This window comes from Ursus arctos, unplaced genomic scaffold (assembly GCF_023065955.2).
Source record: "Ursus arctos isolate Adak ecotype North America unplaced genomic scaffold, UrsArc2.0 scaffold_4, whole genome shotgun sequence".
NCBI classification, from domain to species: domain Eukaryota; kingdom Metazoa; phylum Chordata; class Mammalia; order Carnivora; family Ursidae; genus Ursus; species Ursus arctos.
In genome coordinates this window covers 62,199,060-62,219,355 of record NW_026623056.1, presented here as the reverse complement: position 1 = coordinate 62,219,355, position 20,296 = coordinate 62,199,060, and the positions used below count along the sequence as shown (strand labels likewise).

At 33.7% G+C, this 20,296-nt stretch overlaps 1 protein-coding gene across 2 annotated transcripts in view; it reads right to left on the bottom strand.

The window, feature by feature from the left end:
* The window catches only part of GBE1 (1,4-alpha-glucan branching enzyme 1), a 262,803-nt gene that overhangs the window by 84,141 nt on the left and 158,366 nt on the right, over window positions 1-20,296 (bottom strand). For both annotated transcript variants that reach the window (XM_026488982.4, XM_057306804.1), the window contains exon 8: window positions 3,776-3,891. In XM_026488982.4, coding sequence (XP_026344767.1) covers window positions 3,776-3,891 — 116 coding nt within the window. The remainder of the gene's footprint in view (window positions 1-3,775; window positions 3,892-20,296) is intronic.

Sequence of the window (20,296 nt, the reverse complement as noted above, 5' to 3'; positions counted from 1 at the left end):
ATTTCAATGTTTACATTTTTTTCTCGTGTCAAGAGGTGTTAATGTTAGCTAGTTCCTATTAGAACCCTTTGAAGTAAAGAAAAGCAAATATGAAAACCATCATAACATTGAGACACAGTGTTTATATTATTTTAAATATGTGCTCCATTTTATGCAATACAGAGTTTCTGTGACAAAAGACTTTAACATCCTCCAATTTTCTTCTACCTTCTCTTCCCCCACATCCTAATTTTGATTGCTTATGGTACATAGCACTTACTTCTGATTCCTTGAATTGTTTATTCATTTGTAATTAAGTCAAATTAGTGTCCAACACGTGCCTTTTCCCTCTTCCCTATATCAAGCGTTTTATTTTGACTCACTTTTTTTTTCCAGTTTGCTAGATCCCATCACTAAATGATATTTTCAAATATAATTATGGAAGTTTTATTCCTCAAGCTCATTCAATTAAATACCTGAATGGCAATTTAATTATCAAATTCTTGAGTCAAATTTTGTTTCCCTAAGAATTTTTTAGACAATGCTGTTGGCAACAGAAAAGTATGAGTTCAGCCACTGTTTCCATCCACACAGGTAAATTGCTTTTTCTTTCTGTCACCTGCTGAACTTCTTTTTATCACTCAATTTTTATAAATTGAACACTTAGTGTTTTGACGTTAATTGCTCTATCTCTTTTTTTTTTTTTTCAGTTCATTTACTAACTCCACATTTCCTTGGAAAATACCAAGCCCTCAGCAGAGAGAAGTTCTGCAGGGGAATACAAGTATTGTAATCTAGGAGAGGCTCTTTCTGGAACTTTGCCATGCCTTCCTTCTTCATCCCTTCAGTCAGTTTCTCTCCAAACTGGAGGATACCAGTGCAACCTGTCATGTTTTATAGACACAACTTCTTTTCTAGGGACATTTCATGCGGGCAGCACCATGATTAAGAGCAGATTGCTTTGAATATAGCTTCTTTCCCTGGCAGCCACTTTTCAAGAGTTATAGTTATGTCCCTTTTTCAGATTCGTTGTTGCTGGTAAATATTTGGCCATTAAAAAATAATAATTATTCACCACATTATATACTGAGGAATTAGGATTCTGCGATTCCACTTCTTTGAACAATTTTTAAACTGAAGATCTCTGATCAATGTTTTTAATTACAAATTAATTTCTAATTTAATTTTAACTGTGAACATCTATACTTAAAATATACACATTTTCATCAGTGTTTAATATGCAAAGAGACCCAGACGTTCACAAAGATTCTCTCTCTCTCTTTTTTTTTTTTTTTGTTATTTATTTCTCATTATAATTGCTGTCACGTTCACATCCTATGGGTGCTTCGATAAATGGTTAGCTTACAAACATTTTGTTTCTTTGGCTAGGACTTCCAGTACTGTGTTGAATAAAACTGGTGAGAGCAGACATCTTTGTCTAGTTCCTGTTCTTACAGGAAAAGCTCTCAGTTTTTCATCATTTTCACTATTTGCAGATGACATGATACTATATACAGAAAATCCTAAAGATTCTACCAAAAACTATTAGAACTGATACATGGATTTAGTAAAACTGCAAGATACAAAACTAATATGCAGAAATCTGTTGAGTTTCTATACACTAATATGAAGTAACAGAGAAATTAAGAAAACAATCCCATTTACTGTTACACCAACAAATATAAAATACCTAGGAATGAACTTGATCAAGGAGGTAAAATACCTGTACTCTGAAAACTATAAAACACTGATGGGAGAAATTAAAGATGATACTAACAAAGTGAAAGCTATTTCATGCTGATCGACTGGTAGAACCAGTATTGTGAAAATGTCTATACTATCCAAAGCTATCTACAAATTCAAAGAAATTCCTATCAAAATATCAACAGCAGTTTTCACAGAACTAGAACATATAATCCTAAATTTGCACAAAACCACGAAATACCCCATATGGCCAAAGCAATCTTGAAAAAGGAAAACAAAACTGGAGGTATCACGATCTCACATTTCCAGATCTAGCACAAAGCTGTAGTAATTAAAACACAATAGTACTGGCACAAAAATAGACACATAGATCAATGGAAGAGAATAGAGAGCCCAAAAATAAACCCACACTTTTATGGTCAATTAATCTATGACAAAGAAGGCAAGAATATACAGTGGGAAAAAGATAGCCTCTTTAACAAATGGTGCTGGTAAAACTGGACAGCTATATGCAAAAAATGAAACTGGACCCCTTTCTTAGACCATACACAAAAATAGACTCAAAATAGATTAAAGTTAAATGTGAGACGTGAAGCCATAAAATTTCTAGAAGAAAACATAGGCAGTAATCTCTTTGACATCACCCAGACATTTTTCTAGATAGGTCTTCTTTGGCAAGGGAAACAAAAGCAAAATTAAACTACTGGGGCTCTACCAAAATAAAAGGCTTTTGCACAGTGAAGGAAATCATTAACAAAACAAAAAGGCAACCTATTGAATGGGAGAAGATATATGCAAATGATGTATCTGATAAGAAGTTAATATCCAAAATATATAAAGAACTTATACTGCTCAACATCAAAAAACCAAATAATCCAATTAAAAATGGTCAGAGGATATGAATAAATATTATTTCAAAGAAAACATACTGACAGCCAGCAGACACATGAAAAGATGGTCAACCTCACTAATCATCAAGGAAATACCAATCAAAACCACAATGAGATATCACCTCTTACCCCTCAGAATGGCTAAAATAAAAAACACAAGAAATAACAAGTGTTAGCAAGAATATGGAGAAAAAGGAAACTGTACACTGTTGGTAGGAATATAAATTGGTGCAGCCACTGTGGAAAACAGTATGGAGGCCCCCTCCAAAATTAAAAATAGAACTACCATATGATCCAGCAATTCCACAAATAGGTATTTACCCAAAGAATACCCAAAGAACACTAATTCAAAAAGATACATGCACCCCTATGTTTATTGCAGCATTATTTGTAATAACCGAGATATGGAAGCAACCCAAGTGTCCATCCAGAGATGAATGGATAAAGAAGTTGTGATTATATATATGTATATGTGTATATGTGTGTGTGTGTATATACATACACGCACATATATATAATGGAATATTACTCAGCCATAAAAAAGAATGACATCTTGCCATGTGTAACAACATGGATGGGTCTAAAGAGTATAATGCGAAGTGAAATAAGTCAGTCAGAGAAAGGTAAATACCATATGACTTCACTCATATGTGCAATTTAAGAAACAAATCAAGTGAGCAAAGAAAGAAGAGACAAACGAAAAACCAGACTCTTAAATATACAGAACAAACTGATGGTTGCCAGAGGGGAGGTGGGTGTGGAGATGGGTGAGATAGGTGAAGGGGATTAAGTATACACTTATTGTGATAAGCACTGAGTAATGTACAGAATGGTGGAATCTTTATTTTGTATACTTGAAACTAACACTGTATGCTATATTTGAATAGAAAAAAATTAAACTACATAAAACACTTTTAAAGGAAAGCCACCTATTAAGAAGAGCAATATTATTAAGTAGATATATTTCAAAGAAAAGCATTATCATTTATTTACTTATAAAATGTATTTATATCCAATCTCTTGCCAAAAAGGGATCAGAAGTCAATAGAGAAAGGACATACAAATGAAATTGATAAAAATCAAGCCAAAAATAATGGTCATTGCAACTCTGTACCTGAACCCTAAACCTGGTTTTAATATTCCAGTAAAAAGAAAAAAAAATGAAATCATTAGTTGCATCTGTAATATGTTAGGCTACCTACCCATTCCATGGTGATGATAGAGCATGGATGTAACACCATCAAAACGAAATCCATCAAAGCCGTATTCTTCTACCCACCATCTTATGTTTGACAGAAGGAATCTTAAAACTTCCCAGCTAAAACATTAGAAAAAAATATATTTGAATGCATTGTTTATAGTCGTTTCCTTGTTATACACTGTTTGCTAAGAGTATTAATTATAACTTAAATATCTTAGGAATCATGACGTTCAAAGAAATATACAAAAACCAGGAAACTATTATGTATCACATTTCTTTGATGAAATTCATTCTAAGAGATTATTAAATTTCTTTGGTTGCAAAATCACTTAATATCTAAGAAAAACTGAGAGAAAGTGTGTAAGTTTGGTCCAAAGTGCAGGGACTCTCTTGTTCAACGCTGTGTCCTCAGCAACCATACAGTGATTAGTCCATAGTATTGCTTACAGCAACAGCAATGAAAAAATCTGTCACTGATCTCTAAATTTTCATCAAGAGTTTTCATGCAACATAACTTTATTTACATAACTCCTCCTTTCAGAAAATATAATTTCGTCATCATTAGAAAAACTACCTCCAATGTTTGCTTAAAATATTTCCTCGTTCTACAATTTCAAACATATATTTAGAATAAAAAATTAAAAGAAAAAGACTTAAAGTCAACCACATGATAACCAATATTACATTTACTAGACTATTGTGTTTTGTGAGGGTAAAGAAAAAGAAACCTAATTACTAAAACACACATGAGTAATGAAGTAACAAGTTTTACAAGTTAAAGAGTCGTACATCCATAAAAACAGAAGGAAAACAAAGAACTGTTATAACTCAATTAAAAACGCCACACGAAACAAGCCTATTTCGGACAATTGAAAAGAAGGCATTGTCAATTAGTATTTTCTTTAGTCATACAGTTATGGTTGAGTTCTCTATCTTATTATAACTCCGGTTTTAAGACTTTAATACCTCATTTAGTTTAATGACAAAGCAGTTATAGTGAACACAAATCTTTAACCCAGTTAAAATTTATGTATTTTTTTAAACCTTCCATATATTAAACAGCAATCTGACATATGTGGATATTAAGTCATCACAATCAACTTCAGAAGAGTTAATCCAAACTTTGGGGAAAGATGAGTTGTTAGTAACTAACTGCTTTAAATAAGTTACTTTGAGTTTTGCAAACTTACTGAAATTAAAAAAAAAAAAAACAACAATGAAAAAAAAGAAATACAAGCAATCCAGTAGATCTGAAAATGTAGTGAGGAGGTTTTACATTGTTGAGTCCAAGCCATGATGAAGGCAGAATTTCCCAATGTTTCTACAAACACATATTTATTTAAGGGTTGAGAAAAAAAAATAACTGTTTACCAAAAAGAAATTAATAAAAACAAAGAGGTATTCCACAACTGAACATAATCAAAGTTACTCTATTTTGTATAGGACTTTCTAATATCGATACATTTTTTGAAGTTTCATTTAAGTTAAAAAACTTATTTTTTTAGAGGCACTTTGGTTCACAGCACAATAGGAAGCATGTCCATACTTTTTAAACAAAGTTGCTATAGGAGTACTCCAGAAAGGAGACATGAAGAAATTTCCATATCAATAAACCTTTGTAAACAATATTTTGAAAAGGACATATTTTCTAATTTGGCTATTCACAACTGGTAATGTATACTTTACTTTTGAAAGGTAAATGGAAAGATATTTTTAGTCAAAAATACCCCGGAGTAGGAACAAAACCTATTTAAATACTATATATCTTGGGTAGATGTATGAAGATATGAACACATAAACCAAAGATCACAAACTGTCCCTGGGCCTAATGTGGCATGCACTACTGTTTTGTTTACCTTGCAGAGGACTGCAAATTCTCACTCTGAATGCCTGCAGAGAGAACGTGGACCTCCTAAGCTCTTCCCAGTTCCTGCCACTCCATGTTTTCCAATACCAGCCCTATACTCATTTATACTACCAGCTTGGGCTTGTAGACAGTTGCTATCAATTCCTAATATAAATATTATGGATTGAATGTTTCCTAGGCAGACTAGACACAGGTTTAAATGTAAAAACTGTGTCCTAATATCTATAAAAGAGAAAAAAAAAAAAAAGAACCAATGATAGTGCAATCCAATAAAAACAAAAAAGTGAATTTAATAATGGAAAAGAAAGCATTGCACAATATCACTTAGTTGATTATGGTCAGCATTATCAATGGCCTAGTCATTCCTATTGCTAAAATATTTAATCTATTCTCTTCTTGACCAAAAAAAGTATAACATATTAAAAGAAAAAGACATATTTAGCTGTGACTATATGCATAGACAGATTCTTGGCATGGATAAACAGAAAAAGAATTCCCTGTGATAATCTGAAAAGAAACAACAATGACAATGGAGCATCTAAATTTAAAAAATCGAATGGGTTAAAAAAAATACTAAATTCTACATGTTAGAGTTTGAAATGCTCTTAACCTGAAACAATGTCTAAACAACATCAACAATCCTGGGGGGGGGGGATCACAAGATTAAACTGATAGGAATAAATCAAATTTGTAGAGCTTTCAAAATAATTTATTTTATTTTGATGAATCATGGCTGAAGCATAAACTGTTATCTGTAGAGACAGAAAAGAGATACACAAAATTCTATAAGGGATGAAACTAGAACAAAAACAGTAGGGAGGTGAAATCTAGAAAGTTTTATTTTTTTAATAACATAATCTCAGGAAATACATTCAAGAAAAAAAAGTTAGATCTAAAATTTTAAAGCTGGCAGCAGCAAATGAAAAGCAAAAGTTAAAAATATTAATTCTCTCGTTATATACATTTTCTAAAACTAGGCTATTAAGAGGAGTTAAGTAACAACACAACAATTAGTCTTATAAGAGTAATATTTTATAAATAATTAGCTTTTGTTGATTAAGAAAAAATGAACTATTCATGCAGGAAATAGGGGGAAAGATAGACTCATCAATATATTCTCAATATCTCTGTGGTCCCAATTTTGTGTCTCTTATCATTTTACATGATTAATCTAGAGGGACTAATTCACTCTCGGTAAACTCAGAATCCTGATGAAACTAACATTAGAACACATTGTTTGTACAAAATCAGAACTTTAGAGATCTAACAAGACAGAGAACCCATAAATGATCTATATACAGAATCTATAAACGATCATGGACATGACCCAGAACTCAAAGCTTAAAAAACAGTAGGTCATAGAGTGTTTATATTGCCATTGGAATGAAGACGTGGCTCCCCTCCCTTTTCTTCTTACACTAGGTAAATATCCAACTGAATATAGACAGTTGTATTTAACTATTATATAAATATATTTATCCCAGATCACTGAACTTAAATTACAAGGGGAAAGGTACACCAGGGGTCGTAAGAACCAGCATGTAGTTGTGATCATGGGTATGATTTATTACAGCAAAAGGATAAAAAGCAAAATAAACAAAAGAAAAGGCACACGGATAGGGCAAAGTTCAGAGGAGCGTAGACACAAGCTTCCAAGAGTCCTCTCCTGATAGAGTCGCTCTTAATCCTTCCAACAACAAACTGTCACCACACTTGTGAAATGTCTACCAGGGAAACTCATTAGAAACGCAGTTCCTAGTGATTTTATTGGAGGCTGGTGACTGGGTATCCTCTGCCTTGACACATATCAAAATCTAGATTCCCAGAAGGAAACTGGGTGTTCAGTATAAGACATATTGCTTGTATGAAGTGTTCAGGTGCAGTGAACCACTGTTTTCAGTCCTGGGAATGGTGAGAACCCTCTCCAAATCCAGGTCCCCGATGGCTAGCCAGGGGCCAATCTTGCAAGGAGGCATTTCTAAGAATAGCAATCTTAACTGTGCTATACTAACTCTTTGCTGCAGGAAGCAAAGCCTAACATTTATTACATAATTATAAAACCTTTACTATAGGTTACTGGAGAAAACTACTTTTAAAGTCATTTGCTCTCAGAGGTACTGAGATTTCAAAACCAAGTGGAAGACTCTAAATACACATTAAAAATCTAAATGTGGAGGCACCTGGGTGGCTCAGTCAATTAAGCCTCCGACTCTTACTTTTCCTTGGGTCATGGTCTCGGGGTCATGGAATTGAGCCCCTGTCAGCTCTGCTTGAGAGTCTCTCTCCCTCCCCCTTTGCCCCTCCCCACCTTGCTCTCTCACTCTCTAAAATAAATAAATAATCTTAAAGAAATCTAATATGTAAGGAGGTCAGGTTGAAGCATTCTGCTCTGCATGCTACCTTCCAGCACCACATGGACATGAAATCATTAAGCTTGTACATGAATGAACGAGTTCACTGAATCTGAGATCTGCCTTTAAAGAGAACAGCAGAACAAGCTTCAGGAACAAGTACCAGTGGAAACACAGATTTTTGAAAGATGTCTATTACTATTTCTACTATCATAATTTTCAAGTCCTATACCCATAAATTCCATTTTTCCTTCTTCCGGGGGGACGGTGCTGAGAAGAAGGGTTATGATGTATTCTGAATAATGACTGAATTAGAAATATTACTTAACACGCTCTTTAGTAATAAATAAACTGAGTCATCTCAACTGTATGGTTTGCCTTGATCAAAGTGTGAAAATGTCTGGCAAAGGGTACAATAAAAAAGGCAATTTACTTCTTCTACCTTAAAATGTCATCAGACAGCCCATAACACAGTTGATATATCCCATTGATTAGAGTCCCATAAAAATATAAAGTGCAATTTAGGAGCAGTTTTACTCTGATGTGTTCCAGCAGACAAGGTGGGACTTTGATTTTAAGATTTCTCCATTGACATGAAGTTTTTAAAGCCTATTCTTAGAAACCAAAGAAATAACTGGAAGAGTTAGATGTTAAATTTTAGAAGGTGATGCCAAATATGATTTGGGGGCCAGGATGAATGTGTATGAGAAGTAATCTATTTTACTTATTAGCTTTATATCTTAAACTAATCAACATGTAAGTTGTTAGAAACAAGTACTATGTGATCTATATTGCCAAGTTAACTGATCAGATTATTCATATTCTTTGTAAGGAAAACAAAATTGCTACGATCCAAAAAAAGATAATAAAATGCAGCTGACTTTCCTGTGAATCATAAACAGGTGTCTAATATAAAAACTGAATATATGGCTGAATAATATATACATTTAAGAATTTCTAGCAATCAAAATAATCAGGATTCTAATTGGTTTAGCTGTCTGAAATATTCAACCTGTAATCAAGTAATGAAGATTTATTAAGCAAATTTTGTTACACAGATAATTCCAATATTAAGGTTTCTAGAAAGTATCTCTAAAATCAAAAACTGTTGATTGTCTCACATTCTGCCAATGAACTTTATAATGAAATAAAACATTGTCAATTTTTCTTATAATGAAATAAAACATTGTCAAATTTTCTTGGTGAACAAGTATAATCAGATAGAACAACATTTATTAGACGAAGCTACATTTTGTAATTTAAACCTATTTGCCAAAATGTTGTTTTTAATTATGCTCCTGAATAGATTCTGGGATTTTCAAAATAAGCAACTTTGTCCACTGGATGTTATTAAAACTACTAGCATTCTATAATTAATAGGAAACATTAGTAAAGAGTCTTAAATATAAAATTCTGAAGAAAATTATAAATTCTTCTTTGTTATTCCACAATCTTTGAAGCTGAACAGCTATCAAATAGTACAGTCTAACACCATGAAACAAAACTGCATATTTTGATCTGGGTATTTCAACTCAGGCAGTAGGTCGACCTTGAGCAAAGAAAATACTTTAAGACTTTTTCTTTTATGAAGAAGGTATGGCATGGCAAATAAAAGGATAGAATCTTAAATTATAATAAAAATAACATTTTTAAAAGGAAGATACTCTATGGAAGCTACTGACATTGAAAAGCAGGTAATATCTACCTACTCCATTTAAAAAAAACTCATCAATTTAAATTTAATGAAATTAACCACTAAAGAAAAAATGTTGTATTTTGCTTGTATTTTGTCAACAGAAATTGTACACTGTCAGTCAATAGGAAATGATTAAGCGAGAAACATGATCAATATAATCTAATGATCATATCTAATACTAGACAGTAGTGTCATCAATCATAAAATGTATCTGGACTTTTGGACACTGAGAATTATATTGAAGCTATTGTTTATATATTAATTTAAAAAAATTAGATAGCAAGTAGCACAAAATGCTAGTGAGACAGATTGTTAATTTGACTACTAAAATCTGTAATAATATAAATTTCAGAACAAATGGTTATTATAAAATATGATTTTGAAGTTTTCTTTTCAATATCACATTATTTTCTAGATTTCAACCCACGCAACTTTATTTTATATAAATTACTATGTTCTTTAATAACATTATATTCACTGAGCTCTGGTTATCTACATTCATTATTACAATAAAACATTTTCTTTCCCTGAAGGCCTAAACTGTACTTAGCTTATTAAATAATGTATAAAAATTACCTCTATTTGTAGTATCTATAAGTCCAATCAGGTATTCTCTAGGAAATAAGTGCGAAAAGATAGCATATTGTACCTTTATATATATGCTAAATCCTTCCAATTATATTTTTTTGCTTAAAAAAATACCTGAGAATTTTCAAGTCTCTTTTTTCTCTAATTTGATCGATTTCTTAACAAGCTTGGTCTCCTGCTCAAGTAAGATTAGGAAAAGGCATACTTGACGGGGCGTGTGTTTGTACCTGGGTATGTAGGTGTGTGCGTGTGTGCTTGTGCATTTGGGGAGTAGTGAGAGATCACAGGGACAATCAGTCAGAGCAAAAGTGAAAGTTTTCAGTCTGATAGAAAAGAAAAAGACAAATATAAATCAAATAATAACACACTCTGATGATGATTACCCTGGGTACTTAAGAAATTAATACATCATTTGTTTTTAAATTGGTTCTTATTTCTCTGCTTCCTCACAAAAACTGTTACCAAAAATGAACTTTCAAAGCATTAATGCTTACAAAATATCCTACTAACGTTTGGAGAGAACTTAAATCTTTTTCAAGGTAGAGGACTCAGAAGTTGAGCAAGCCAAGGTACAGAAAGTAGAGAGCCCAACGATGACACACTCTCTGGTGGAACACAGGTGAGGGATTCTGTTCTCATCTGAACAAAACATTGTTTTCTCCAGAATAAATCACTGTAAATTAACTAATTATACTTAAATATATATAGAGACATGGGCACCTAGATACACACATACCCATGTCTTTCAAACAAGGTTAAAAATCCTCCCTTATTTATAGAATGAAGCTCATTAGTGCCCCAGATCAAAACAAGTGACTGTGACTTGAATGTACATATATGTATGTCAATTGACAAATACTAAACCAAAATTGGTAATCAGCTTTTAAAAGCTTATTTTTTAAAGATTTTATTTATTTGAGAGGGAGAGAGAGAGCATGAGCAGGGTGGAGGGGCAGAGGGAGAAGCAGACTCCCCGCTGAGCAGGGAGCCTGCCACTGGCTCAATCCTAGCACTGTGGGATCATGACCTGAACTGAAGGCAGATGCCTAACCAACTGAGACACCCAGGTGCCCTAAACGCTTATTTTAATAGAAAAGTTTGGAAACATTAACTATTCATATGTTTCCGCTTTTTCATTTTCCCCTTCTAATTGATTTATCTCTAGTAAATTAACTATGATACTTAAGTAAGCTATTATAATATTTGTATTATAGAAAAACACATTCCTGAACTTGATAAGTTCCTATCATCTAATTAAAATTTATAATTAGATATAACATGTTCATTCACTTTTATTTAGTCAGTTTCATTTCAAAAGATGATTTGAGGCAACTTATAGATCAATATATCTGAATAGCATCAAACATAAATGAGAAAAATACAGGTGAAGGAGAATAAAGATCTTGCAGATATACACGCATAAAGCATCTGATAATTAGTTTTCCTTGCCAGTCCAAAATAATTATGATTTCGTAGACTATAGTGACTATAAGAAGATTTTCCTTGACTATCAGCCCCAAATAATGACTATTTTAGGACAACATTCGAGGCTTATATAGTTTATATAAAGATATTTAGATATTTAAATATAGATATTTAGAACCCCAAGGAAGTTGTTTTCAATATGCAACAATGTACTCTGTGACCAAAACCGATATATACTCCAGAGAGAAGGTGAACTGGGGAATACCAGTTACATAGGGAGAGAGGTAAGGCCCGGGACAAAAAGAGAGGCACCTAGTTCCTCAGGAAGTGGTGTGTATGTACGCGCATGTGCATGTAAGTATGTGTGTTCTGGGGTGGGAAACCCAAGGAAAACAGTATGTAGCTGGTATTAGTCATATTTAAACTTCAACCATCACTTCTTCAGCAGTCTTCAATTTTGCCCTGAACTTGCTAAATTGTACATAGCTCTCTAATGTACATCTGCACACACCCTACAAAGGAACAGCTTTTGGTAGGCTGGCTGGAGTAGAATAGAAAGGAGAAATGTAAATATTAAATAGGAAATAAAAAGGAATTCAAAGTCCCTGCGTGTGTCTACTGGCTTCTAGACTCCACTTATTATATATAGTCTCACTTTAGTGAGGCTGTGATATCAAGTATGTTTTATGGTTGAGGAAACTGAAATTTAAAAAAGTTAAACAAAATGCTCAGGGTCACCCAGGTAATAGGTACAGACTTCCTGCTGAGCAAGGAGCCCAACGCAGGGCTCCATCCCAGGGCCCCGAAATCATGACCTGAGCTGAAGGCAGAGACTTAGCCAACTAAGCCACCCACACACCCAAAAAAACAATAATTCTTAAGTATAATTTTATACTGCCACATTTGGCATGACCGTGAATATATTAATTCTTATTTTTGGCAATTTCCTTGGTACACCAATTTTTTAACACTACATAAGTCCCACATATTCATTGCTCTTATATGTAGTCAAACTAATTGTATGAACTTGAGCAAGGTATTTAACCTCTCCAGGCCTCAGTTTTCCTTACTGTAAAATGGAAGAAAATTTCAGCACCCTCTAGGAGGGGATTAAATGAGATAATGGGATAATCGCATTATAAGCAGTTTGATATACAATAAAGAACTGACTAAGGAGAACTCCTATTAGATAATAAACAGATTTTAGATGTCTATTTGTTTATATAATAGGTTAAGTATAAATTGGAACAAGCCAATGTGTTCTAGTACTATATTTTTTTTATATTGAAAATAAATCTTCATAAAGATAAGCATGTTTTGGCTAGTATCAAAACAAAACAAGCCTTATTTTTTTAACTCACCATTTTTTTTTTTCTGGAGTAGTGTAGTATTTACTTATTGATGCATTCAACATTTATTTCTTAAGTACCTACTTTGTGCCAGGTACAGTGCTAGGTGCTGGGAATATAGTAATGAATACAAAATACACAATACCCATTTGCATGGGGTTTGGGGCATAATGGGAGAGACAGACATTTTATAAATAATACCATAAATACATTTAATTACAATAGTGATTAATAATCCTGAAGATTCTATAGGATAAATTAGGCAATACATCACCCATTCAAATTCGTAAGAAATAAATCTAGTTCAGAAAAGCTGCCAATCCATGTCTGACAGACATAGCAGGAATACATTTTTATTACTTACTATAAGTTTTCTAGTGTAGCATTTAACGTAAGGCCTCCTTTAAAAACTGATTCTAATGTGTGGTCAACATTATCAGATTTTGCAGAAAAGTATCAAATGAGCCATCAAACAAACAGATGAGGGTAAGAAAAAATAAGATGAATATTTTTATGTGATCACTTTGTGACTGACCTCCCCACACAAAGATCAATTATTCTTCACTGTTTCAATCATGTTTTTTTCCAGAATGTTCCTCTTTAAAGAGAATACCTTTGAAATAGTATTCTTTCTAGCAATATATGTCTCTGGGAAATCCCCACTCTATGTCATAGCCTCTTTACCTATCAAATCTCACTCTGTTCTTAACTCTTGTTCCAATTCTTGTCTCTTTCAAGCCAGACTCTGATTTTTCTGTCACTCTTGAGAATCCATTCTTTTCCTCCTTTGCTCTCTGTGGCTCCTTCATCTAATCTAGCTCTCCATATGACCTCTTCTTCTCTTTCCTTTCCTTTTCCTTCTTTCCTCTTTCCCTTTTCTCTCGTTAGCCTCTTTTCCTTTTAAACCTTCGTTGAAGAAGCAAAGTAAAAGCCAATCAAACTAAACCAGCTGTTACTGGAAATCTATTAAATACATATAAATATACATATTTATATATGAATTTGAAAAGTTACAGATATTAGGTACCCTGGTTTGATGCATTTTATGAGAAAATTATGCCTTACTCTACTTAATGAAAATTAACAAAACATTTGTATTCACAAAGAAACAGCAGTAAATTAGGAGTCAAGAAAACTGTATTCAAGCCAATTTTGCAAAAATGAGTATAAATATATAATCTCTCTGAATCTTAATGTGATAATTTTTAAAAGAGGGTACTCCATTATTTGTTCTCCTAATTTCATAAACTTTGTTAAAGCAAAATGTTAAGGTAAAAAAATTTCTGACTTTTAGGATATAGACTAAATAATTTGAATCATTTCATTATACACTAACAGATTCTAGACCTACAGGTTTATCACATCAAATACTGTGTTTTAGACAATAAAACAATTCTGGATGAAATGGAAAAATAAACAACTATATTCAAAAACAAAACTAAAACTATCCAGCCTACACGTCCTAAAGGATCCAATATAAGAATCATTTGCTATTTCTCTCCTATCCAAATGCTACTCATTATTCAAATCCTGGCATACGTATCACAAAATCTGATGATTCCTTACATTTGTGCTACATAAAAGATAACAGGAGATATAAACTGGTTCATGCAACTAATAAACCTGGTCTCCCAATTTAACCATAAATGTCCATGTGGTAGGAACCACATACTATACTTTTTCAAAAAATTAATCTTAAACAAATTGACCTAAACTGATTTAATAAGGTGCAAAGAAAACTTAAAAAATTCAAATAACAAATCAACATTTTAAAAAATCCAACATTAACTCTAAAGCACTAAAAACAATAACAACAAAAAAAACAAATTAAACTAATACATATTATTTAAGAAATCCCATTTTCAGAGTCAACGAAATAGGAAATGGCAAGTAAGAACAACACACTCTATTCCACTGGAATAAATGCAACTTAATGATTACGATACTTTGGACACCTACAAAATGGCTCTGTAATTAGTATGCTGTAGACTTTTAACAGGATATTTTCACAAAGAAAACAAATTAAGAAATTATTTAGTTGGAACACTCAAAAGATTATCCTCTTTCTTTGCCCCCCTCCCCCCAGTTTACAATCCTTGTTTAGGGAACTTTTACAACATGTTTACCACTATGAAGAGTGAAATTATTAAATTCTTCACTAATCATACCTCCTTATCAATACATGTATTTGTTTATTAGAAATTTTAATACACGAGGGCATTTTGCAAACATATACCCCAATTACAAACAACAGTATGTCCAGCCTCTAGTTAGAGTAATTTCAGGATGGCCTGTATGTACAGGCTACACTGGAATAAGAATGCTTATGATTAAATATTGAAAATTTCCCCAAATGTTATATAAATCTCTGGTGACAACAACAAAAGGAAGAAACCACAAAAACATCAGTATCCTTAAGGAATCATCAGTTTCTTTTTGTTTGCTCCAGTTATAAATTTTGCATTTGCACATTGCTGCCTAGATTTTCAAAGGATTCTGCAATGATTAATTTAACAATCTACCCATATTGCTGTAATATAGCCAACGACTTTTACCTATGTATAATTGATAATATCCATACCAAGGACACATTAGTGGGCAAAATAAAACTTCCAACGTCCAGGAGTGTTATCAATGCAGAAATGGGCAAGTGTCACCAAAACACTACAGCTTAAAAACAGATGTCTCAAACTTGGATGCTTGGTACCCCTCAAAGATATACATAAAGATCCATCTTCTTAAAACTCAATCGGACCTGATTAATTTGAAAGTAAACAAAATGAATTTTTAAAAACTCTATTACAAATATATATATTTAAAATTTTTTTAGATTTTATTTCTTTCTTTATTTGATATATATATGTGTATATATATATATATATAGAGAGAGAGAGAGAGAGAGAGAGAGAGTACAAGCAGGGAGAACAGCAGAGGGAGAGGGAGAAGCAGACTGTCCGCTGAGCAGGGAGCCTGATGTGGGGCTCGATCCCAGGACCCAGGGATCATGACCTGAGCTGAAGACAGAGACTTAACTGACTGAGCCACCCAGGTGCCCCTACAAATATATATTGAATACTTACTAAATGTCAGGCCTTACACTAAATGCTTTATATGAAGTGTTCCCACATGGAATTCCAACAACATTCAGAGGTATGCAGTATAACTGGGGTTACTAGATTTTTTTTTTAAAGAGCCAGATATAAACATTTTAGGCCTTGTGGGCTACGTATGGTCTCAGTCTATGTTGTAATAACTCAGCTCTGCTGGATGAGAGGGGTCATAGGCTATACGTAAAGGAATGGGCATGCCTGAATATCACTAAAACTTTATTTACAAAAACAGGAAACAGATTTGGACAGATTCGGCCCACAGACCATAGCCTGCCTCCTACTGCAATTAAAAGCCACATTTCACCAGCGTCAGTATGTACCTCATCCATATCCACACAGCTGACCAGTGATGATGTAAGTGTTTAAATTCAGGTCTCTTTCATTGCAGAATCAAAGCAGCTGGACTACTATGGATATCTGTCTCTTGACAGCAATTTAAGAAGCTATTTAAGAGTAAAATAAACGCAAATATATTCTAGAGAAAAATGCAAAGTGACATGTTTGTAAAAGATAAGACAACAGAGTAGAAGAAACTTCGCATTTGCAATGGATGCAGGCCCTGGGAAATAAAAACGTCTCTTCTTCAGAATATCAGGGTATCTGGTGAAAGGTCTGAGAATTTAGCCTATGTTTACAAAATGAACTTTTTAAGAAAAGTCACAAAATTATTTTAAAGTTTCATGGTATGTTTTACAATTTCTTTTCCTATATAATGACTCGGGTTGAACTACTAAAACCACCCCATTGGAAATATATATATATGTTGTATCTACGATACTATATTTATGATATATAGAGTTAGAGTTATGGTATTAGAGCTAATGCCCAGTCTCTTTGCAAATGTGCAGTGTGATGTCAGAGAATAATGACACACAGTTGGGCCCAAATCCTGCCCATTCAGAGCGACACTACCCTATTGAATCAAGTCCCATCTCATTTAGAATAAACTCCAGTCTGAAGAGCTGGTTACAAGGTCCAGTATAACCTGGCAGCAGGCTAATACCATGACCTTCTCCTCCCCCCTAAGCACAGCTACAGCAGCCTTCTTTCTGTTCCTCAAGCACAGGGATGTCACATTTTGCCTGGAATTCTCTGCCCCTGAATGGGACCCCAGCTCAAACATCAAGCAGATTTTACTAAATAGGACATTGGAGAGGCCTTCTTTGGACACCAGGCAACTCTACCAACCACGACATCCTCATTCTCATTTATGTTTTGCTTACCACTTACGTGATACTGTGATCTTTTTTCTGGTTTATTATTTGAGATTATTGTTGCTATTGTTGTTCCTTTATTTTCTACATAGCAATTATGTAACACTGTGTGGTTTTAAAAAGTAATTCATTATTCATCTTTAACATAATAAATCTAAGCTTCTGAAGTAGAGGTGTCCTGTTACAACTGCTGTATCCCTGAGCCTAGCAGAGTGCCTGGCACTTAGGAGCCATATAATAAATACATGTAAAATGAAGGAATAAATGAGAGAGGTGAGGAAGCCCAGACTTAGGCGTCAGAGCTCAGAGCCCGTTGTGCACATTGTACCATGTGGTTCCTCCTGTTTATTTACTTAACTTTGGAGAACCACCCATAGGAAAGCAGAGAAAGAAGTGTCCAGGCCTCATAGAAATTATGCAATTTATACTATGTTTTAACTCTTTGTAGTTAAATTTCTCAAAATTTCAGCTTTGTTTTAATTCATTAATTTTTATGATGGACTTTGAATCATTTCTTACTATTACTTTCGTATTTGTTATTGTTCTTAGTTTATTGTAGGACAGCACAGAGAGTGCAGATAAATGGGCATCACATATAAGAAGACACTATGTTTTAAGCAAGGAATGTCACAATGCTGTCCATTTATTTTTTTAAAGATTTTATTTATCTATTTATTTGAGGGAAAGAGAGAGAGAGAAGAGGGGGAGAAGCAGAGGGAGAGGGACAAGTAGATTCTGTGCTGAGCTCCCGAGGCAGGGCTTGATGCCACAACCCTAAGATCATTACTTGAGCCTAAATCAAGTCAGTCGCTTAACGGACTGAGCCACCCAGGCTTCCCTAATGCTGTTTATTTATGATTAGTTTTGTACTAGCCCCTCAAGTTTCTTAGAACTAAATCTGCTACTTTTACCAAAATTAATTCTTGTTGCTAAAAATCACTAAATTGGATACTTGTTGAATACCAGTATGTCATTACAACCACCAATGGTTTTGGATTAGTGATCAATGTTCCCACACCAAACCATTTATTTCCACCAAGAGGGAATCTGCAACCTGTGCCCTGTGTTTTTTTCCTCTACGATCACTGGTTATGAGCTATGCCACATAACATTATTTTTGCATAATATGGGAGTAAAATAAGGGCAGGCACTCTGTAGTTAAATCTACTGTGCTTCCTCCACTGAATATTGTTCTTGAGAGAAACTTTAAGAAATATGAATTCTGAATGTTACTCTCTGATTAAATCAGGCATTTAGGAAAGCTCTTTATTTGGGCTATGGCATCTTTTTCCCTTTCAGAAAAGCCCTCCCAAACTACATTTTCAATTCCTTTTTCAAGATCATGCACTGAAAGTCACTGAATAGGTTTCTGATATTTGCTTTTTCATTGGCATATAGAACTGTCACTGTGAACAGTTCCCACTACATTACTCAATGACCCCCAAACGATAAGCAATATGAGATAACTGGCAGCCATGATATATTTTGTTAACTCCTGAGGATGATTTCCTTTCCCTGTTTGACAGTTTGTACACTGGGGAAACCAAGAAAGCACAGAAAACTACTCTATGTTTACTAAGGATCTATAATGGAGCAAATGCTTTATCCCTTTAATTATATTTAATTTTCTCATTATATTTATAGTAGGGATTATTATACCCTAATTACAGATGAGGAAACTAAAAGAAGAGATGTTAAGTGGTTTTTCCAAAATCACGGGCAGACAGGTGGATGACGGGGACACTGGTCCACATCTGTCCGACTATCCCCCTTCCAAAACAATGCTCAAAGACAAAAAACCATAATGTCAGATTTTATTCTCAGACACAGCAAAATATACCAATGATTATAACCCATAAGTTTCCCTGCCTCCCAAATTATTTTGTAATTTTGCTTCCTAGGTTTTTTGTTTTGTTTTTATTTTTTGCCTTCTCTTGTTATCTTGCTGGTATTGATTACCAGTGAAGTTAATAACATTTTAGGTCTATTCCAGGAAGTTCATGGAGTTTACCACAATGTGCCACTTCACTAGCCATCTCAACTTGCCTTTTCTAGAGCCCTCTTGCTCACTAATGCTTTCTCCTAACTTACTAATTATAGCCACAATGTATTTTGTTGTTGATACTGTTGGTTGTTAATGATCAAACATACTTTAGAAATAATTAAAATATGAGGGTAGTTTAATACAGATGTCAGAAATCGTAAACATAAACATTTCTCACAACAGAGCCTCAAATAGCTCAAATTTGGCACTCCGACTTGTCACCAGCATAAAAATGTGATTCAAATTTATTCACAGCCAGTTGCATGAGGGACAAATGAAGCAAAAAGAGAAAAAAAAAACCCCAGGATATACAAAATTAATAAATATATAAATGTGAACAGAGGATGAAAAAGGTATGTTGGCAAGTGGAAAGGTGAAGAAAATATGGCCTTACATGGAAATTAGTATTGCTCTGAAGTGTAAATTCTTGTAATAATTTCCTGATTTTTTCCCAACTATTATGATGTCCCATGTTACATGTCTACCCCATTGGCTCAAAATAAGCCTCCTCTATCACCAGAGCAACAGCACCAGTAAGCCAGGCAAAGCAAGTCTGAACGTGATGTTTCCGCATCTCCTCCTCACCATCCTTTGACCTTTGTTTGATACAGTGAGTTAATCAAAGAATGATTTGAAAGATGCTTTGCTTTATAGATACTTGTTAGTCTTCGGCAACAGTTTATTTTATGAAAAGTGTGTCTCTTTTAAAGATGAAATAGAGGAATGTCTAGTTGAAGACAAATACGTTTTTATGAGTAAAATATTTGTGGTGTTTATAACATAAAAGGCCTACATTCGTTTCTCCTAGTGCATAACACTTCATAAGGAAAGGCTTCTTGGAAGGTCTATGATCTTATTAAAACAAGAAAGAAAAAGTG